Genomic DNA, 23,494 nt, shown 5'->3' on the forward strand with positions numbered 1-23,494 from the left:
GCTGGCTGGAGATCAGCAGGGACAATAAGTGAAGGTGTAAAGACAGGGAAGGAGCAACGCGGCGCTTTTATGATTCTGCAGGAAGCCGAGCTTATCAGATGCGTGATCAGCACTGCAATGACTTTAATGTTCTCTCCTCGGCGTTGTGGCTTCGCTCTCCTGTTGCACTCATGCATACATTTTTAGAGGCGGGAAAAAACACGACAGAAAGACAGTTTATAATTAAAACGTTTACATATAACATCTTTTATTCAATGAGTGCCTTAAAAATCCCTACAACTCGGAGTAAACAACAGTCAGAACAGCACAGTTAGATTGGTAATATAATCCCCCAAAAGACAAAATGTATATTAGGTTGTTTTCCGATGCTCACCCCCCCAAAAAACACACTGTTGATTTTGTGCCTTTTGAAGAACATCTGCTTTCAGAAAGTGGCTCACAATACAAGTAGAGAGAAATTAGGAACACAACTCAGCCATTGTTCTCAAGCGCCCCTGGGTTTGAGAAGACTTCCACACATTCGCTCACACACACACACACACACACACACACACGTACTCACACACACACACTGCCTCGAGGCAAGGAAGGCCAGTGACATCAAGTGTATTCAATTCACAAGGAGGCATGTTGAGGAAACTCGAGTCGCGGTCTGGGAAGGCGAAGCGGAGGTCTCCTACCTCCACCGCAGTCACCGGTGCTTGAATAATCGCGAGTGCTATCTTTGCCTTTAACTTCATTAACTGAAGGTGGGGAAACAACCCTTGAAATAACACGGTCACAGCTCTGACGCTGGAGGCTCAGACCACACGTGTCCACGCACTGTGCAGCAGATACATGTTAGAACGGATGACCTGAAATTAACACACGTTTTTAGCGTTTCAGTATAAAACAAACAATACTCTAAAGGCATGGGGAGCGTAATAACACAAGAGCAAATAATCACTGAGGAGTTATTCAAAATACAAACATACTGCGTGTGTTCCTCTTGAATAAATACATTTCAAAAATACATATATTTTTATCTTTTCTTTATATTCTTTTTGCTAGAAAAATTGTTTTGAAAGCAGCTATGTATGTTTAAAATATGGCATTAAATCACTCAGTAAGAGCTTTTATCAAAAGCCCCTGAACACATCTTCTTACAGAAGCACTGCATATCATAGTTCTCTCTCGCAGACGAGGACTTCGGAGTTAAAAAATAAAAAGTAAAAGGAAGAAGCGTTTCTTCAGATAGTGCAGGGAGACATGACGAAAACCCCTCAACAACTCAATCGTCTTTTTTCTCGGATGAAAACATCTCCATGATTGTGGATTAGAGGCAGCGCTGATGATGGAAAATGGAACGGTGAAAGATTGCATATCAGGGCCGCCACTGAGGAGAGATGGGCCCTTCCTCCCTCCTGTAGCAGCCACATATTGCTTAGGGTTAGCGGCGAGGCCGACTTCCTGCGACAGAGGGACGAGGACACTGTCGGGGGAGGAAACATTTTGACAACCAAGTCGAAACGTCTCTGAAAGTCCACAGAGCAAAGTCAGAAAGTTTGAGAAAAGTTTATAATATTACAGAAATAATGGTGTTATGAGAAAAACAAATTAGAATATTTCTGGAAAAAAAAAGGCCTATAATTTCCATTGGCTGTTATATAAGATCTTGTTTTCTTTTACAATTACTACATTCATAATTTGTAGGAATAAATAATTTCAATATATGATTATGATTTTATTATATGAATCATATATATATATATATATTTGTTTTTAAATAATAATAAAAAATTAAAGAATAAATGCACAAAAATAAAGCCTCAATGTTACAATGAGTATTAAATTAAATATAAATCTATGAGAAAATATTTTGAGACTAAATTTATACATTTATTTTTGAGAATATAACCAAATATTAGAATTTGATCGGTTACATCAGATTAAATCTCCAAGGTTTAGCTTTGCTTGTATTTTGGTGTTTTGACTGCACAACTGAATTTTCCCGATATTTACAAAATGTACTTAAACTAAAATTATAACTTTTTGAAAAAATATTAGTGCTATTTCTTGAAATGTCACGAATTTGTTCCCAAAAGTTTTTCCCTCTGAAAGTGGCCCTCCCTCGTCCATCGTGGTATTTTCAGACAGTCCTCAGTGTCCCGTTCAGTCTTCCCAGCCAAAGAAACGTCCCGTCATCTGGTAGAACTTCATGTTGAAGGGCCGGTAGAAGTCCCGGAGCCTCTGCACCACCTCGGGGTCAATGTTCGGGTGGGTCCTCCCTTTGGTTTTTCCCAGGCAGTGGGGCTTGCTGCTGCCCTCGGCCTTCTTGAGGCACGGGAAACCCTTGGTCTGGTTGAAGTAAAAGTGTTTGTCCGTGATGATGCGCTTGAGCCCCAGGAAGTCCTGCACGCGGCCCAGCTCTCCGGCCGGGTCGCTGATCAGCCGCTCGCCGCTCACGAACAGGATCTGGCCCATGGGGAAGTACTGCAGCCAGTTGTCCAGGTGCTTGGCGTAGATGCCGATCTGGATGGCGCTCCACGAGGTGTCGATGAGCCCCGTAGTCCTGTTTTTGAAGGTGAGGCTCTCGAAGGAGGGAATGTCGGGCTTCTTGGACAGTGTCTGTGTGTAGTCGGAGATCGCCCTGGTGACGGGGTCCCTCACCACCACGATCAGCTTGGTGTCCCGGGACATGGCGGAGATCCGGGCGGGGACCTCTCTGGTCACAAAGTAGCTGGGGGTTTTCTCCATGGTGATCTGGCCCTCCAGGGTCTTGGGCATCAGCTCCCTGAAGAAACAACAAAGAAGGAAAAAGGGAAGTGAGACATTTTTTTGGGAACTGAACCTCTTGACTGAAGCGCACCGAGCCACTGACACACTTGTACAACCTCTGTTACTACAATAAACATTACAACTGGATGAACTCGGGCTAAGTCATCAAATACTCTGAATCCAATCAACCCAAAATAACACTGCTAACAGCGCGTTCGCAGCAGTTTATTTATTTGATCTCTATCAGGTGTGACCAAATGTTGATTTGCAGCTTTGGCGCAGCACCAGGCTCGTGCTCGCGCCTCGATGTAAAGACATTCTTGCGGTGATAGTATGCAGATGCTGCCTCAAGTCATCCTTAATGTAGCCGGAGGGTTTATGAAATCAAGCACGGGACTCCCCTGGGTGTATTTGAAAGGAGGTATTCTTCATACTCGTATGGCGCAGCAGGAAGAATATCAATCTCTATACCCATGCTATGGTAGTGCCGGCTATGAAATATTGATACTTGAGCCAAAAGGCCCTCTCAGCATAATTGATCACCTTCCTGTCTTTCACGTATTTCAACAAACATCAAGAAGCTACTTCGATGCTGCAGCTTTCCGGTAGTTGTGGTTTATAATTGTGTTTCTCTGTTTCTAGGTGTTATAATCATTGATAATCAATAAATCCTAATTCGTCAACCTCATGAAATTAAATATTAGTGTTGAACCCTGAGGTCACAACATTTGAGGGTGGATTTTTATTTAGCCTCTTCTCTGACCGGGTCCTTCTTCGTCGTGAACTCACAAAAGAGATGGGAAACAAGCGGATCCATTGGTCCGTGCCGCCCCTCCACTCCTCTGTCTCCACTTCCCCTCCGTCCACCCTTCTTCAGGACAGTGAATCTAAGCAAAGCGGGTAAAAGCAGCTCATGAATGTTTAACGCGCCCTCCCCGTGCCATTTAGAGCCTCTACAGAATACAGCTTTAAAATTCACCAAAGTACAGAATGCAGGCGTCAATTATTCATCTGCCTGGCTGGTGCTGTTTAAATCGAGTACTGGCGCTGACAAAGTGGCCCGGGCTGCTCCCAGGGCAGTTTTCGCCGCCCGTGACAGAACTACCGAGACCCTGAAGGCGGGAGGTCGTCTGGAATTTTCTGACGGGGACTGGAGGCTGCTCAAGACTTCAATCTGCTGTTTGTGTTGTTCGGTGTCAAGCGCCCGCGAACACAATCAAACCGCAGCTTCTGCCCCAGCAGCGAGCGTCTTCCTCTGATGTGAGCGGGCGTCGGGTTTTTTTCTGCCCTTGCAAAAAAAGGGCTGGTAAACAATCATGCTCCGTTTAACATACACAGAACGGAATGAGACAGAGGGCACCAGGATGCTGGCTGAGGCCAAGCTTTACAAACAGAGTGCATGTTGGAAAAGACATCAGCTGTCGTGATCATTGTGATGACTGGTTTCTCCCGGCATGATCCTAAACAACCAAACAGCAAAATACATCATTTGGAATTTTCGTTCCAACATTCATACATCAGATAAACAACCTTTTGGACAAATTCAAGTATTGTCTGATCCGACACGGCTATGATTAAGGCTGGGTAAGGTTTAGGCACAGACATTACTTGGGTCTAAGGTGAAGGTTCGTAGAAAACAACATCCAACAATCATCTCTTGTGCCAAAGTCCAATATTTTCTTGACCCATCAAACCGCCTGACCTCGTCTTTCTGTGGATTTTGTGGTCATGTGGCTCTTTAACCACTTCACACTTCTTTCCCTTTTCTCCCAATACAAGCGAGTCATCACTCATGCGAGGGCAGTGTCTTTCCCTCCAGAATGTTACGTTTTCGTTTTTTACAAAGACTGGATTCACGTTGATTTACAAAACAATTGGACGACACCAGTTCCAGGACAGATATGGAACTATTTAGTGATTATTCCCAAAAAATATTATACAGAGTCCACTGAGGCGACAGCACAAAGTGAGTGTGTGTAGCCGGATTTGAAACAGCTTCCGGTTGAGCTCAGCACAATGAGGTGAAACGGATCTAAAAGCCGTAAGTCAATACCTCCGGGCCAGTGTCAAAACACATCCAGTTTATGTGGTTGAGAAGCCTGAGTGGATTTTCTCTGTGAGGAACAGATGACAGGGCTGGGGGACATGCAGGAAGTGGTCGATAAGAGCAAGAGCAGCAACACGAGTCCACCGATGTCTCGACGTTGTCCTCTCTGTTTCTGTGACCTTTCCAACAGCTATGCACAACACCACATCAGCCTCATCGCCCCAAGAGTCCAGGGTGGAGCTGTACTGTGTAATGGTGCTTCAAAACAAACCCAATGTCATCTGGGAAGACAATAGCCACGAGGCTCAGTCAATAATAGAACGTGGAGACTAATTATTGATAAACGGGGATCTCTGACGCGGGCATGCAGGTAGTCTTCCTGTACGACTTCCTGCGTATAGAGTGGCAACGTGCTGATTTGGGAACCACCAGACGTCTGAAACGGCCTCTGCAAGTACAACAACTTTACGATGCAAAGGAGAACATTATTGTGTTATGAAAAAGAAATGAGCCCGTAGCAAAAGGAAGCATCCATATTTGATGGCGTGTGTGGAGCTTGTTCTGCGGTCGATGCACTCACAGCGGTGGCGTGGCGGGGCGAGGGCACTCGGCGGGTCGGGATGGCGGCGGGTTTCAGGGTCAGCGTGTGTCATACGGTGTGCAACACGAGGACAGGCATGTTTGGGAGGAGTCGTGAAGCACTCACATATTCAGGTTGATGTAAATGTTATAGTTATTGGTAGAATGGTTTCAGGTGCGTCTGTGCAGTCATATGAAAAAGATACTGGCTGCACCCCCATACTTTACTTTTTATCCTTGATTAAACTAAATAAATACTGTTATGACACTTTTGGAATTGAGATGAACTGTTTTGGTTTAGTACCAGAGATTTTTCCCTATTCTATTCCACATGTCCTCCCGTGTCTCTATCTGGCGCCTACATTACCTAGAATGCAACTGGACTGACGGCAACTCCGCACCCACATTTTTAATTAATTAATTTTCGAATCTATTGTCTTCAATCATTGCCTTAAATGTGTAAAAGCACTGCATCATATACAGAATGTCAAAGATTTGTGAGAAAATTTTAATTTAAAGTTCCCTGGTGGTTTTTGACTGGACCAGACTTTTGAACATGTCACCCTCTTGGAAGGGTGACTAAATGATTAATCAAAAATAATAAATTAATGAGTCACCATAAATGTTAGTTGCAGTCTCAGCACTGATTCATTTTCCTTGAGTCACATATAAGTGACTAATGCACACACATGTTATACGAGTGAAGAACACAAGTTCTCAGCTCTTGAGTTTCAGTTGGGAACCAGAGCCGCTTGGTTTCAAAGTAAGTGAACTACACTAAGGTATTTCTTTCCATTCTGCAGCAAAAGCATACGGCTGCTTTCTAATGAAACTTTATTGGCAGGGTAGGTGATGTAACAGATGACAAACCGTCCAAGTGCTTTGAGATTTACTGCGGTTCCAGATTCCGCTTTGATGTCTTCATCACGCTGCTAAAATACGACTCCCCGAGCGCAGTCATGCATGAAACGCAGGCAGCGGGATCCACTCACGAAACAAGACACAGGCCCATCAACCAAATAAGAAACATCGCACATGAACCCCGGCCTGACCTTTAAATCAAATCCCCTGCTCTGGAATGCATTTAGGCACTGGACAGAAACACACACACACACACAATAAAATAAATACATTCAGGATGACTAAGAACATCACAAACAGCTTGTGTACATGACAAAACATAACACATGCTGTAATTGTACGTCATTCCGCTCATATGGAACTAACTAGCTGGGAAGGAGATGCCAGGACTTGTTCAGGCAGCTCTATTCCCTAATAAAAAAAAAGCCAACTCCAATGTACACAGTGAAGTGCAGTACATCACTCAATGCCTCCTTTGTAGACTCGTCTATAAAGTAACCACGTCGGAATAAAAAGGGCCTGATGCACGGCTGCTTTCGTTTCCCCCCGCGGAACGGATTTTTACTCGCAAACCAACTCTGCTCTGCCCTCATATACCGGCTGTGACTCATGTCTGCCTGTTATATAAAAGTATGAACGCGCCATAAGGTCTTATTTACTGTGAATCGGGTGCACACACAGGCTGACAGCATGACATGTGAATTAGGGAGGAGCAGGGAGCTAACAAGCGATCAGTTCCGAAAACAGGGGCCCGTTTCCTCGAGTCTCTCCCGGACCTTTCAGGAGTCGCCTTGGATCCGGGCCAACGTCTGTCGATTGACGGGAGTTGTAAAGACGTAGAGGCAAGTGGGCATGAGTTCTGTCCACTTCCCCTCCCCCCGCGAAGGCTTTGATTAATTCTTCCTCCTCCAGCAGGGGAGGCCTGGCCGGCATAAATACACACCCACAGTGTTCCCTCGCCCCGGCCACCAGATACTAATCTTGTAATTGGCTCAATATTTCTGCTGTTTTCAGGCGAAGCGAAGGGCCAGCGAGGGCTCGGACTTACCGGATATTTTCCAGGTCACTGGCTGCTAGCGGAGGTCACAGAGACAGGAGGAGGAGGAGGAGTGTTTGGGGGGGGGGTGATTTAGAGCAGTGGCTGCTGTGCGGCGAGGGGCGAGCCCATTCCTCTGAACTCGGAGCTTTACTGCTCCGTCAACGTTGTGCAACAGCGCAGCTCTTCACCTGCCCTGTGGGCCGTAATCGCCGGCAGCACATGACTCCCCACAGAAACACTAATGAATGACAAGATGACATGTTTGCCATAAACTCTAATTCACCTCCCTTAGGAACAATCACATGTTTAGGGCAGAGAGTGGAGCAATGTGCTGGTTGGATGGCGAGAGGTCCAACTATTTATAATTCCAGGATTACAGATGTGAGCTTCCCAGCAGCGGACAGGCCAGATCAGGATAATCGTCCATTTTATGACCCTGACAGTCTCAGTCCTCCAGGATCAGTCCACCTGACCCTCCTCTCCCTCCACAGGATTTATAAGCCTCATGTCACCTTTGCCTGCACACCTGAACCGTACAGCTTTAAATCCTCCTGCACGGCTAACTGCTCCTCCAGCACGGCTACACAGGATTACAGTTGTCTAAATCACACAGCTTCCTAAAACAAGATGGAATATTTTGTGTTTTCTGTCGTTGGATCATCAAATCAAATCAATGTGGGCCGATACCAGTGAGCCAGAGTGGGTCAATAGACTGGAACCAGCTCACCTAACTGAAACACAGTTGTATGACACCTCGAGCCAAACTGGATCTTTGGGGACAGATGCCAATACCAATAATTTAAAAGAAAAATGTAAATACAAATGCGCATTTCCTGTTTCTGTGCTTTACTATCACAATAATGTTCTTTCTTTCTTTTTCTTTCCTGTAAGTATAGGCAAGGCTTCAAAACTCGGTTCCAATCACGCCAAAAAACGTCTTTTATTCGATTTCAACCCTTCAAAGACGCTTATTTTTTTCAGATTTTCGAATATGCCGTGATATTTTTTCCCATAAAATGTCAGCTATGAAAAAATGTCTGTGTGAGTCACTAAAATTGTTGTTGCATTGGATTCTGATGAAAGTTTGCGTGCTCGCTGCTTCCCTTGAAAAACCTCAAACTGAATTCTGCCTTTTTATTGAAATTGTTTCTCGTCACACTGATCGATTGTGACTCGGTTCTGACATTTTGCACAACTCGGTTCATGTGCGGCTAATTGCTTCAGTGGACACTTTTTAACTTAAAAGCATCTTATTTTCTAACCAGTCGTAATTGCTAAAAAAAACACAGTGGGTTTCTCACATGGTTTTCATACAACCTTGGCCCCTGTTTTTGTTTCCCGTTGATTTACTCGAACCAAAATCATTCGGGTTTGAAGAATATGAGGGAATTAGCTAGAAATAAAAAATGGGAGTCATGCTTGGTTAAGAATACAGAACCGAATTATCTTATTCGTGAATCGAAAAGGAAATTTGTTCTTTGAGTTAAGAAGAAAGAGTCCAGGGTGGGCTCCTGGAAACACAGAGTGAAATTGGAGCGGTACATGGGAACTGTAGGGGGTAGGAAGCAATTTTGAGAGACATACAATTACTAGATAAGAGGCGTCTATTCTTGGAAAACGACATGGGAGGACAGGGTCCACTGTTTTCCTCAGGGAAATGACAAGCTGGTGATAAAGAGTAAGAAGGAAACCCTGCATGACACTGGGGACAAACAAGATAACAATGTCACCGTGGATGAAAAACGTTTTAGAAAAAAGCGTCTTGTGTTTTTACTTAAACGGAAAAGTAATTGTGAGATTGACGATGACACATGTTTCACATTCAGGATGTGGACGAGTCCTGTGGAGGTTTTGTGAGGGAGGAGAGCTGCAAATTAAGATTGAAGATGGAGGATAATGGTTTAAAAGTTAAACGTTGGCGTCATTAATAAAAACAACTTTGTTAAAAAACTTCCCAGGGATGGAGAAGAGGAGGGTGAAGCCTCCTGTCCTCCCTTGCAGGCCCGAGACGGAGAGGAACAACAATACAGGAGAACGAATCAATAACACGACAGCAGACTGGAAACAGTCAATGTGGTAAATGTACAAACCCTCACAAAGTTGTGTTGTCTATTTTCAGTTGTCTTAAGATAAGCGGCTGGTAACAACATCTCAAACACACACTCGCAGCCTCACACTAAAAAAAACAAAAAAAACAGCGCTGGCTTGTTGCCATTAGAATTTATCTGAGTCGAACGTCTGGCTACACTCGCAACATTTCTATTTTTTATATGCACTCAAATATTAGCGACCTCATAAATAATGTCTGGACAGAGAAAAATAATCAGACCTTTGTGATTTGTTACTGGTTGAACTTCATTATAAATGGAGTACAAGAATAATATTGTATCATACACTGCGGTGAAAACATCTTTTACATAAAATCTCGTGTAAATAAATCTCCCTGCTGGACACCGCTGAACCGCTCGTATTTTTTTTTCTTCCTTTCCTATATGCGATTCGGTAAAACATTTATAGAGTTAGCTTTGCAGGATGTTCTTATAAATTTATCAGAAGTGTTTTTAACAGAATCCTTATTTTTTTTTTCTCTTCCTCTGCGCCGAGTGTCCCCGGTTGATTGCATAAGGGGAGGGAGAAATACGCTTTATCTTTATGGCAACTTGCTTGTGAATAATTCACCCCCTCGAACAGAGGAGGAAGAGTGACTGAGGGTAGTAAAAAAAGGAAGCAGGATGCGCGTTGAAGCCATTGGAAGCTTTTTAAGAGGCAGAGAAGCAGGGTTAGCTCCCGTCTACGCTCAGGCAGCGTATCAGCAGCGAGGAGAGGGGTAGAGGTGAGGGGGTCAGGAGGACGAGGAGCAGAGAGCAAAAATAGAAATGAGAAAAGAAACAGACTCAGACAGAAATATCCCATTTATAACCCCCTTTATAATTTTGTCCCAGTGTAGTATCTGTATCTGACTCTAGGTTTGCAGATTAAACAATACAGAAAAACCCTTTGGGCGTTTTAAATCATGTCTTTATATAGTTTGTCCTTAACAAATTAGTCATATTAGTGTGTTATTATGATGAGGCATTATGTTGTATCTGTGTTTTCTTTTTATTTATAGTTATTAATAATGAAGTTTTTGTTTAAACTGTAAATTATCAGGGCCTTAATTATATTTGTATTCACAGGGGTTTGTTATTTTAGGAATTGTATCAGTATCTTCAATGCAGTGATGATGTCGACAACTTCATGATGGTGAAGGAGGTAAAAGTCACAGAGCCACCAAAGGGCTTCATCCTCTGGAGACCACGACCAACTGTTCTCTCTGTGCTTTATTTCATGGCAGCACATTTGAGCCTGGAACAAAGCACTGGAGTCAAACCACCATCGAGCTACAGAAAACAAAGCCAGTGTTGGGTAATAGTGAAACTGCTGCTGCTATGTAGGCTACTTGATGCAATAATAATTTCAACCAATTCCCCTATTGCTCAAATATTGTAGATATTCACTGATTCCATATTTGTTATTTTCTTCTCCTGTAGCCTGGAGCTGTTTATTTTCTCTCAGCGCTGCTCAGTTCAAGACTCAAACATCTGAGACATTGTTAGCGATGCACTGATTCGGGTGAATTATGAACATACGGCTCCCCTGGTGCTTTTCAACACTTGATTTCTAATTCGTACCTGTACTCCTTGGATCTCCAGGTGCAAAGGTGCAAGTGCAGTGACGTGTGGCCTCAGCGTAAACCAAGTAAAAGCCTGGAGAGTCTGAAAGCAGCCAGAGGGAGCTATATCATTTCGATATTAGTGATTTATGTCCCTTTGAAACAAATGACTATAAAGTCAGAGCTAAACCACTAAATATAACCCAAAGACCGGCTCTGTATTGTATCTAATGTCATCACATGGGGTGTACGTGTCTCCTCTAGCCGCAGATTCTCAGACACGGAGCTCACATTACTTTTTCATATTTCCCTGACCCACTTGCTCGGAGTTACACGGCGTGTGAGACGGCGCATGTGGAGACGACTCTTCAGCGGGGATCAGCTTTGGCAGCGGCTCACTGCTATTTTTCTTTCTGCCAAGTCAGTCTTTAAAGGTCTCATCAGCTCGGGGGAGATAAGACACCTAAACTCGGGCTTAATACCGGAAGCTCATTTTTAAAAGGTATTGTGTCTCTTGAATGTTCGGCTCTACAGTGAAGGTGGCTCCATCGGGGAATTTCAAGTGGTCCCTCTATAGCCCCTCTCCATCCCATAGTTTCTTCTACTGGAATAATCTGAGGCGGGGGGCGGGAACAAAATCACAGAGGACCACTCGCCTCAAACGGAAACCATTTCAATGGGTATTTAAATTCTACATTCAAGGCTGATTTGAATACAAAAAATTAAGAAAAAAAAAGAAAAAAGCCCTGTGTCAAATGCATGAGAGCAAAATTAAATGTGAAATTGTTCAGAGCCAAATGGAAGGCTTTGAGGGGACCGCTCTGCAATAATTACCCATGACAAAAGGCTAGGGCTTTTGTCTTTGGGACCATTACCATGGTGATTTTCAAGCTGCTGAAACATTCAATATAAACATTTCAGTCCGCTGAATACGCCGCACAGACTGTCACTAAAAAGATATCCGCTACGAGCCTCATTTCTGCTGGCACGCGTCCCGAGTGTGTGTGCCGCCTGCCGCTGCCGCCGCCGCCGCCGCTACTGCTGCTGCTGATGTTGCTGCTGCTGCTGCTACTGGCCTCGTTGAGAAAGGAAAAAAAAGACATGAAAGCTTTAGCTCGTGATTCAAGAATGTGGCTAAAAGGCTGAAGTCTGATAACGTAAGCCCGGTTTCAGATCATTCTGCGAGCACGGCTGTAAAATGATGGGCTGGCGAAAAAAAAAAACTCCAACAACAATCCCCCCCCCTTCCCCAGCCCCTCTTCTTTCTTTGTAGACAAGCGTGCACGAAAAAAAAAATCCTCCTCTTCAGTGCAACGTTATTGATTTCACCAACAAACACTTAAACCATTTGACACTGACTCTTTTTATCGGGTTTAAAACTCAGCAGATGTTCAGTGTTTTTCACCTGGTGCTCAACTGTAGTGTCTCTTTTTTCCATTAAAGATTTGTGGGAGAGAAGGTGCTGCAGGTTTTTAATGATTTAAACACATTTAAACACAAGCTGGTATAACCCCTGGACAATAGTTTCATTATCATGATCAGTGCGAAGAAACGCTGACGAGCTCGAGAACATCTGATTGTCTGAATCTTGGGAATGTGCTGAAACCGTTGGGTGATTTCTTCAAAATATGGCCGCAGCTAAAAGTGCATCTAGCGCATTAATAATGCAGCAACGTGTGAATCTGTTATTACGTTCACTTAAAAGCGATTTCATTCTCATTACCAATGTGGCGTTTATCCTTATCAAGCATTCCTCCATTAACCTGCTGTAAACACCCCGAGACCGAGGGAACAACGATGCACTGCACAGCTCCTCTTTAACCCGGAGCTGCTTTCACTCGCATCTGTTTTTCATTTCACTGTAAGTCGGACTCGCTTTGGTTTGTGTTTCACCAGAACAGTTGATTAACATCCAGTGGGGAGCTCCTGTAAAAGACCAGTGACGTAGTGTCATGGTTACGATACAGGGAGGAGGGTTTAAGAAGGTTTCATTGTTGTGCAGCGTTTACAGTAAAAGACGAAGCTGCCAATATTGAATATTCAAATCCCATTTTAAAACCAAAAAGTGCTGTCAGGGATCCCTGACCCATCTGTGACTGGTTCCTAGAGGATGAACATCTTAAAGGAGATGTATGATGTTTCAGTTTTCTTGTAAATGTAAAAAGTTCTGCAAAGTTAAAAAGCCTGAGGTGATAGAGGGAGCTGCTCGGTGGAGTTGGGATTCAGGTTGAGGTCGGTCATGTTGGCTGGGATCTCTTTGATTTCTTACACTGCACATCATGGAAAACATGGGGGTTCGAGTCGGGTTCGGATCGGACTCAGCTAGTTCTCTCTGGTAGGGTCGGATCGGACTGCACATTAAGGATAAGCTACATTCCCTGCATTCATTTTAATGGAGTAACATGTCACTAAATGTGTATTTTAATAGATTTTAATAGATAATAGACAATATATGTTAATATGATCAGCTTATTGTTGATTTTCATGAACAGAAAAAGAGGGAAAAATGTCTATCTTTACTTTTTAACAAAAGATGTGAAGACACAAGTCAATCTGTAAAAATCAGAAAAAAGATATTTAGGGATTTATCAAGAAATTGAGAAAAGAAAGGCTCAGAGCTGGTTGTGTGTGTGTGTGTGTGTGTGTGTGTGTGTGTGTGTGTGTTCATTGTTACTACACCATAAATCAGAATATGTTTGTCACGTCACTTTAACCACACAGATGCACATTTACACAAGATGAAAAGCTCGTAGCGACGGTGTCATGTGTGTCCTCAAAACCAGAATCTCATTCAGAACGTCTGCTTTAATCTCCCACTGTATTTCTATCTCATAGCCACAAGACAGGTGAGCATATCAATGCACTAATAATAATACAGCTGCTTTCCAAATCACACTGCACCACACACACACACACACACACACACACACACACACACACACACACACACACACACACACACACACACACACACACACAATTAAAATAAGAATTTGACAGGTTGAAAGCCCGAGTCTGAGTCTTGTTGGCGTACTTCTGAGAGCTCTGACTGTAAACCGCCTGGGATTTTCTAAAATAGAACGACTTCTGAAAAGGAGTCATTGTTCTGTGCATACAGAGAAGCCAAAATTAGTCAGGTAGTATCTTAGCCAACTGAGCTGGAGGAGACGGGGGCTGGCAGATCGTCTCGCTGTGAACTCAGACCATCTTTTCTATTTCACTCCCAGGCGCCGTGGACCGCCTCCCAGCAGCGAGCCCGCTGGTGTCGGTTTAAACTGCCATCGTGCCGAATTGCATTTCAGTTTTTTCACTCTGTCTCGGGACCTGCAGGCGGCAGAGGGCAGGAGTCGGTAACACATAATTTCCACACGAAACCCGATAGCTGTAACGCAATGAAAGCCAAATATTTGACAGTTAACTTTAAACAGTTTTAGGTGCACGCGGAGTCAAGAGTCTAAGCTTACCTAGCTTAACGAAAAGTTAACAAGATAGCAAAAAACGGCGCTGCACATATGCAACGCACGTGAAACCTGCAGGCTCCAGTTTCTGTTTGAGCCGAGAGAGAGAGAGAGAGAGAGAGAGAGAGAGAGAGAGAGAGAGAGAGAGAGAGAGAGAGAGAGAGAGAGAGAGAGAGTGAAGAAAAGACATTGTTAGACACTGGGAGAGGGCAGCGCGGAGAATGCAATGGGATAAGAGTCAAGCATCAGGCAGACAGCAGTATCGGGGAGAGTGCAGAAGTGATTACACTGTCTCCGAGCTCTCTTCCCTCACTGTCTCCTCCTCACGCCATTTCATTTTCTCCCTCCTCCTGCTTCCCTCCTTGCATCCTTCTACAACCCAAGCTCGGAATACAAAGCGCCTGGCACCGTCACGTCGCCCCCCCCCGTCTCAGTGCCAAGCCACAGCGAGAGAGCACCGCTGAGCTCGCACCCTCTGCACCGTCCCGCCACCGCAGAAGAGGCAGAGATTAGCATGTATGAATGCTCCCTCTTATCGCTTCTTTTGACATAAACTCATTACAAGCGAGGCTCGGCACAATCTCTCCGGCTTTTTATTTCCTAGATCGTAGCTGCTCGGAGGAACAGAGGGAGGCCGATGAAGATAATGTTCGCTTACTCACATCTAGGAGCTTTAAATATTTGATAGGGATTTCTCTTTGCTTCACCTTAAACCTCCTGGAGAATAAATAATGAGTTTGGTAATAACAAGTTACCGAAATGATTTATGCTCGCCGGAGATGAGAATGTATGCAGTTCGGGAAGGCAGCCAGGGAGGAGCTGGGGTTAAAGACATGGTCGAATGCATGATTTCCATTTTGCGTCCCTTGCATTATCCATTAAATAAATAGCCCAGGGAAAATGGAAGTTCGTGCAGCTCATTTCTGTTGAGGCAGCAGGGCCATGCATAACGAACAGGTGATGTCGAGGTGTGTGAGGTCGCAGCGCTATCAGCACCGGTTGCACAAGCTCGTGGTGACGGTAAGCAGTGCCAGTGAGGTGAGGCCAGATGAAGAACAGGTCGTAGCTGAAGGAAAAGTAAAAAATTACCCACTGTGGAATGTCAGAGAGGCTAAAACGACATAAAAGAAACTCATGTGGGGCCAGCCATCGCCCGGGGCTGGGCTGTGACCCAGAATTCAACAGACCCCCAGTGAGAAACCAGGAGGCCCCATCGCAGTTGAGCTAAACTGGTCACACAACAGGAAAACACCACCTCTTCCTCCAGAGACCGTAGAGAGGTAACTCCATCCGGGAAGCCCGACTGAGGGTGCAAGATAATATGAAGCGCGATGGAGAACTGACGAGCTGCTGACAACGTGCTAATGTTTGAGTCTGTCAGCTCTCTGTGAGCTAAGATGGATGGTTTTAGAAATGGAAAATAATTACAGGGCAAAACCCCCTTGTTGGGATTAGGACCATGCACATGGTGGAGTGACGGTTTCTCCCTGTTAAAAAGGACGTTCTGCTGGAACTGGACAGTGAGAAAAAAAAGAAGAATGACACAAAACTGGGAACGCAAGTGATTTCAAAATCCGATCAGATTTGGTTTGCATGCCATATCCAAGAAATCTGTTATTTCACTTTCGTCTTCTGCTCTCGAATTTTTGTACGATGGATTCATCACAATCTAAGCAAACGGCCAAAGTGCATTGAAGATATGTCTAAATCTACTTTTACTCGTATCACGGAAGAAAAAAGGTCGTTGCACAAGGTGCATGTTTCAAAGGGGTTTGTACTTAGTTCTGTATTCTTTGGTTGAAATAATTATGTGACTCATCAATTAATTACCTGTTTCTGGGAAAACAACTTTATCACCATGTTTTCGTTCCCAACCACAATCGTACTGGGAACGTTGTACTCGTATTCACATGAAAAATATCCTTACTAAGACCATGACTGGGACTTCAAGCGTATCGCTCAGTGCTAATCGTGAGTGACAGAGCAAAAGGGAGCGGCGCCGTAATGCACAGTAACAGTTCTAAGCCTGCTGCCATGGGATCCAGATGATCGGGTTCTTCTGCAGAACGTATGTGCTTCATTTTAATACTTTACCTCCAGTGCTCGTATGGTTAAGCCTTGGAGCTGAGCCAGAAGACTGACTAAAAAAAAAAGGCTCTTACACTTGAACGGCTATAGATTAACAGTTATCTCCTTGAGGGATGTTGCACTTCATTCCTCTGCGAGCAGGTCTGCGGTGTATTTATCTACGCCATTACAGCGGCGAGGCCTACGTAGCTCTCTTCCCGTATCGTTCCAATAACGAATGTTCTAATTCTCACCGAGGCCTGTCTGATTACTGAGCCGGCGCTGTAACCCAATCTCACGTGAGCCAGTGGATTCATGTACCCAGGGTCCCCAGCTACTCCGCCGTGGATCTGGCAAATGAGGTGTTCAAGGGGGAGGGGACACGTGTTATCAATCAGGGGGTTCTTTTTCAATATTTCACACTGATTTAATCGTCCTAAAAACACATTAACATTGAGGGAGTACTCCACAGAGAGATAATGGCTGGATATTTGCGCTGTTATTGAGTCAAACTCTGCCAGGCTTGAATGACGGATGTGCCGCACATGCAGAGGGAGGCCGTGGCGTGAATAAATGTGGTCCATCCAAATCACAATTAGAAAACAAATAAATAGAGTGCAAAGACAATGGCGAGGAGGGGCCGGGTGTGCACGATCCTTCAAGAGAACACACAGTGACGGAGAAGAGAAGCAAAGCAAAACGAAATGCATATTAATTCCATTCATATTCATGACAGTCAAATGGAGGCTATTATGAACCACTTTCAATCACATTTGCATTTACATTATGGGGCTGTAATGCAATAGCAACCCCACAGAATAAATGGGGGTGACGCAAAAGTGAAAGTGTTGCAAACAACCGCTGCAGCATCTATATTTGTGTAGCTGCTCTCAGACACTGGCACTGAACTCAGGGTAAACTCCTGAAACTATCTGGAGGAGCTGCATGTGAGAACGTGAATGTTCCGAGTCAGTTGCTGCGGACGTTCTCCAGAATCTCTGCAGCCAGCCTCCGAATAAAAACTCTGGATGATTGAGCTGAGTGAGCCCATGTGAGAATACAGCAGGAGATCAGAAAACGAATATCTCAGGATGACGAGGACAGACGTCGATGTGCTGTAAACAAATATATATATCATAATATATCATTTAACAGATTTCCGTGTTGTTGTGATCGTGCCTGACCGGAGAATCACCTGCTGCAAAACTCTGTGATATGTGTGAGTGCAAACACACTATGGTTGTGACGGTACGTGTCCTTGAACGTGTCTGCGAGTGCGTGTTCGTACATTCACCTATTTGTTCAAACACACTCCTCTAAAGTGCAATCCTGTTGTCATGTGCATCCAAGAGTTCATCAGAGAGAAGGAGAGCTAGAAACGCTCCCTGGCACTCGATTGCCAGGAGTAGAAAGCTTTGTGGGTGATGGGGGGGGAAATCCCTCGTGCTGGATTTACGCTTTGCCAGGACCGACCCCTGTTTTAAAAGCCAGTTGGATACGAGAAAGAGAAATGAAACATAAGAGCAGAAGCCGGGCGGTGAAAGGGAATATTCACTGGTGCTGCTGCTGCTGCTGCTGCTGGGCTGAGTGGAAAATAACATGATGTAATAAATGGTATGTCAGAAACAGACCTGCCCGCGACAGCCACAGAGTCTGTGCGAGAGTGTGTGTGTGTGTGTGTGTGTGTGTGTGTGTGTGTGTGTGACTTGCGTGTGCATGCATGTGTGCTCTCCAGTGCACGTGCATGTGTGTTTAAGCCCCTCCATTAGCGCTCACACCACATTTGGTGGGAGGAACAAAGCACAGAACCATCAACGAGGACCACTACAGCCGAGGTGATGGTGGCGTGAACCCTCGACGATATGAGCCTAATTACACGCAGTTGTCTCAGAAGGGCCATGAATCAACTGCTCGTTGTGAATCCGAAACTACAAAATCAATACGATTGCATCTCCGCGGCCACAATGAGAATCAAGTTGAGGGTGAGGATGTTGAATCAGCATCATATCTGCTCATCCCAGTGGACGAGAGCTCAGCAAGGTGGGAAACGCATGTTGAATCACAGCGAAGTTTTTTCTAATCAAAGCAAAATTAATCATTGTGATTAACTGAGTAATAATTATTTTTTTTCTTGCTACTGTCTATTGAGTGCTTATTAATGGCTGTGGAACAAGGGTGGAGCCGGAGTCAACGTGTAGGAGCAACATGTAAACCAGTGGGGGCCCTGCACTCTCATTTGTGTTAATCAAACTTCTCTAAATTGTTTGTGTAATGAAATCATGGCTGTCGGGGGGGACCTGGGGGACATCAATTAAGCAGATAAGCAAATGAGAATAAATCACTTTTTATCGAATGCGTTTACCGGCCTGTGAGTCCGGTAAACACAGGGAAAACAGGAAGTGATTCTTTTCAGCGATTTGTGGGTCCATGAATCCCAGTGACAAGCAATCCCAGCTCTACTGGAGGAGCTGTGGGAAACAGCAGGAGGCCGGAGAAAAAATATGACTTCCTCTTCTTCCTCAGAGCTAAAGATGGAACAATAACAATGTTCTCGTTTGTAAACAGCGACAGGCTACAGTGCTAATCACGTAAGCTCAGACGAAGATGGATGAAAGTTCTATTAATTTAGTTTAAACCAATAAATAATGAAAACCTATTTAGGGAAATAGAAATTTGTCTTTGTCTTCGAGGCTCCTGCTGTCTTTAATGTTTACATTTCACATAGGAACAGGTGCTGTGGTGGTGCACGTCATCGACTGTGTGTGAAAATGGAAAAAAGCGTCTCCACTTCCTCCTGTTGTACAAAAACAAAGCCAAAAATATTCCGTATACAAGTTTCTGCCTTCTGGCGATTTTGACATAATTTGGAGCCAGAGCCTGCACGGTGGTGATGGTGGAATGAATGAATATGCTGGAAACAGAATTCGGTGGTCAAATACGTCCACCGGGTGAGGGGGACTGTGGGAGGGCCGCATGGGAAGCGCCACAGTGAGGCGAGGCGGCGCTGTTAATGGATGTGATCACAGCTTCCTGGTGAATAATGCAGCCCTGCTAATTGGCTGGATTAATAATTGATGTGGGGGCGTGTTCCAGGAGGTGGCGGAGGAAGCTGCGCACACACAACCGCCTCGACAGCGAAGACTCTCAAGCTCCTATCTCGTACATCTGTCCACGCTGGTGATTGGCTCGTAATAACCGGCTTCCTCCTCCTCCTCCTCCTCCTCCTCCTCCTCCCGATGTGACCGCAGAGGAGGATGTGACTGCGCGAATCAAAGATGTCAGAATTAACAATCGCCCTGACAACATAATGATATAATGAGCCGCAGCCCCACCACATGTTTAACGCTTAAAATGACTTGGGCTCACGTCAAGTCCCGCCGGCTCCACAGTGTTGATGCACCCTACACCCTGCAAACTGACCGAGGCTGACCCAGAACAAGCCAGCTGCATAAATACAACGCACTGAAATAATGCAGAAATGAAACATAAGGTATTGATATAACTGGGTCAGGTTTTTACAAATGTTTGGCAGTGGATCGGGAGCTCGAACGCACGGGAACTAATACTTGTCAGAGGGCGGATAAGACAGAGTTTGATGAAAAAGAAACAAGGAGAATAGATTTTTGTTACTGTAAACTTGATTTATGCGCTGTTCTCGAGGTGTCCAATTTCCAGAGAATGCATAAAATCAGCTCATAAAGAAGTCGTGTCTTTCTTTCTCTACAGGTCAACACCTTCAAACTGCCGCCTTGCTCCTGCGGGAAACAATAGGATCAATATCCCCAGGGTGTGTTCAAAGGATTTCTGACAATACATCAGCTTTTTGTTACGGAGTTCAACATGAGCTCGACACGAAAGAGCAGAAAAACAAAGAACCCGGTCGGATCATTGAACCCGATAAAGAATACACCTGTGTTTCAAGCTTTCAGGGACATGACTGCATTTCAATTTCCATTCAGGAAGTTTACGATTACAAAATGTGCCAAAACTGGGTTCAATGAGAAGATCAATACCACTCTCATGTCTCTGTTAAATATGTGGTTACAGCTAGCGGCAGGTTAACTTAGATTAGCATAAAGATGGGGAACACCTGGCTCTGTCCATGGGTAACGAATTCTGACAACCATGTCGTTTTTTTTAATCTGTACAAAAGAAGAAATAGTCAATTACTGAAGCCCCTAAAACGGCAAATTTTAAATTTCTTCTTTAGATTTAGATGTTTCTTGGCAGATGTTGTTAAGTTTAGACAGAGGCAGAGAAGCTTTAATATCTATTTCCAGTCCTCATGATAAGGTTGAGTTTTGATTTTTAGAGACATTTCTAATTCGGGGTAGTTGGGAGGAAGTGGAGAAGCTTCATGCATCTTTAAGCACTAGCAAGAAAGAAAATAAGCATATTTTAACAAATGTAAGACTACTAGATTTGGTCTGTATTCATGTTGAATGCAGAACTATTTGTTTGAACGTTGCTGCTGAGAAGACAGTGAATTGTTTTCGCCCCACAGTTTTTCTGGCAGAGTTCATCTCCAACTTCTCTCGTACTTCTCCCTAACAACTGCCCCCCCCGTGCTCCTCTCATTAACATGCAAATACTCATCTCTGGGAGAAAGGATAATAGTAAAGAAGGAGAAGCCCCTTTGTGCAACTCCAGAGCGCCGAGGATGTGGCTTCCTGCTTCTATTAGCCAGACGCGTTCCTTTGACAGCAATTTCCCTCCTGTCTAATGTACAGTCAGAGCTAGTTACAGTAGCAATTACTGGTGTCCAGGTTAAGATTAATTGAATTACTGGGTGGCTTCCCTGCACTCCTCTGTGGGCATATCAATCACGGCCTCTGCGCCACACACACCCTTTATCACCCTCCTCCATCTTTATGTAGAAAGACGCAGACTGTGCTGTTGCACTCCATCTATCAATAAACGGGTCTGGGGTTGGCAAACTCATTTTCTAACACATTCCTCTCCTTAATCAAGCAGCCTGACATTTGGGGGGGTAGTTAGAAAAAAGCTGTACACCGTCTTTTCATAAAATGGTGGTGGAAATTAAAAATAGAGCAGCTGGGGTTGTAATGACTCCGGTTTGACTCGATGAAAGAGAGAAACTGCTCTGAGTGAGTTCAAAGAATATCTCTAATGCGTTTTAATCGATGTTGTGTAAAGAGAAAACAGGCGGTATGACGCCGTGAACGTCTCTTTTGTGCCACGCAACCTTGCTTCATTCGCAACACAATAGACTTTTGTGTAAAGCGTTTGTTTGAACAGCTGGATTTCAACTTGAGGAACCAGGTAGCTTTTTGTTCGAAAAACGGCACATGCCGAGGATCCGCAGCACTTGTGTTTGAATGAAACATCTCTCAAGGCAGATTAAATGCCACTCTGTCATTCTCTCTCCACTCACCACCTCCGTTATTAGCTGTTTCAAAAATTTTGCAGGATTTCTGGTCGTGGCGTGCGGCGCTGCCAAACCCTAATCTGCAGCATGTTTTATTTCAGTCATCGCCACCACGCGACTCTTTGTTTCCCCATCTAGCAGGAATATACAGAATACATCAGAGCGGCGGTGCTGAAAGCTTGAAAAATAACATCTGAGGAAATAATGTGTTGGCCTCTTTGTCGGCCGTGCCAGAACAATGCCAATGCCTAATTTTCGATAGAGCCACACACACTCAGAAACACACACAAACGTCTCAGTCTTGGCTACGGTATAATTCCGTGTTTTGCATGGAGACAGAGGTTGGGCAGTCACATAGAGGTTGTGCCCGAGGTGCTGTCTGGCATAGCCTCTGTCCATGTCTGCAGGGTTGGACTCTGCCAAAGCGACTGGCACTGGCCCTGCCCTACTGGAGCAACAGAAACAGGATGCTCGGTGCCATCCTATCGCCACACAGGCAGCTGCAGATAGCACACATGGCAAGTGTGTCGCAGCCCGTGCCTTTGAGCACACAAGCATTAAAGGAAAACAATTCCATGTTTGGTCAGTAAACCTTAAAAAGACCCTTGAAAGGGGTAAAAGACTTCCCTGCTAAGTGAATGGAAGTCAAGGACTGGAAAGACGAGCTTCCTTGAGTAGTAAACACTTGAATGTTTTTTAATTTTACGGGGGGACTTGAAATATAGGAATGAGATGTGTGCCAGAGAAAAAAAAAAATGTGGTAAAGAAAACACTACAGTTGGAACGGAAAATGGAGGACCCAAGAGGAGAGGGCTTCCTTCTTTTTATTGGTTCCCAGGCTTTCCACAGCTCTGCTTCTCCCTCACTCTGGGTCTGTCTCTGTCTTTCTCTCTCTGGTGGAAAATACGGAGGGCTCCCTGTCCTGTGATAAAGCTGTTGCCTGTAAGATGGGAAAGAGAGATCCATCACGCTGAGGCGTTGGTTTGCCCTGCCAATCCGCACCACTGAGGGCTGTAACACGTATATGCTCCATCCATGCATCATTTACCAAGCCCTTCTGTGCCCAAATAACATGGGTTTGGCTGCATAATTCTGAAATCCTAAAGCGCTCTGGCAAATCCTCTGAAAGTCTCGATATGCATGAATTCTGGCGGTTGTTTTTTGCGGTTTGTTTAGTTCGCTGCTACGAAGGGAGCTGAAGCAGTTTGGTATGAAGCCCCTTGACTCTCCGAGGCCAAATGATAGGGTTACAGTCTCTCTTTGTTTGTAGAAGGATAACACTTAACTTCCATCAACCTTGGGCTGCCAAGAAGAAAAGAATGAAACACAGAGGAACAGAAATCTAGAACAGGAAGAAAATTGCTAACATGATTCTTCCTTTTTCTCCATTTCAGTCGTACTGCTTGTAAAGTGCCTGGGGGCACAACTGCTGTGATATTAGAAAATATTACCTGGCAGGTTTCCATGAAGTTCAGGGAAATAAATCACTGAGGTTCATGGGCATTGCTTGAAAACCGCTAAACTAGTAAAGCTCTTCAGGTATCCCGCCCGAAAGCAGAAAACTGAGCTGCGGACGTGAAACTCAATGTCTGGAAAAAGGTCAAAAATCTCAGCTTCAGAAACGTTAACGTCACAGTTGATCAAA

General features: G+C 44.6%; 1 protein-coding gene across 1 annotated transcript in view; it reads right to left on the minus strand.

The window, feature by feature from the left end:
• Positions 1–215: 215 nt before the first annotated feature.
• LOC118100094 (heparan sulfate glucosamine 3-O-sulfotransferase 3A1) overlaps positions 216–23,494 on the minus strand; it is a 30,304-nt gene continuing 7,025 nt past the window's right edge. The window contains exon 2 of the mRNA XM_035144828.2: positions 216–2,773. Coding sequence (XP_035000719.2) covers positions 2,152–2,773 — 622 coding nt within the window. The 3' untranslated portion in view covers positions 216–2,151. The remainder of the gene's footprint in view (positions 2,774–23,494) is intronic.

This window comes from Hippoglossus stenolepis, chromosome 21, assembly GCF_022539355.2.
Source record: "Hippoglossus stenolepis isolate QCI-W04-F060 chromosome 21, HSTE1.2, whole genome shotgun sequence".
NCBI lineage: Eukaryota > Metazoa > Chordata > Actinopteri > Pleuronectiformes > Pleuronectidae > Hippoglossus > Hippoglossus stenolepis.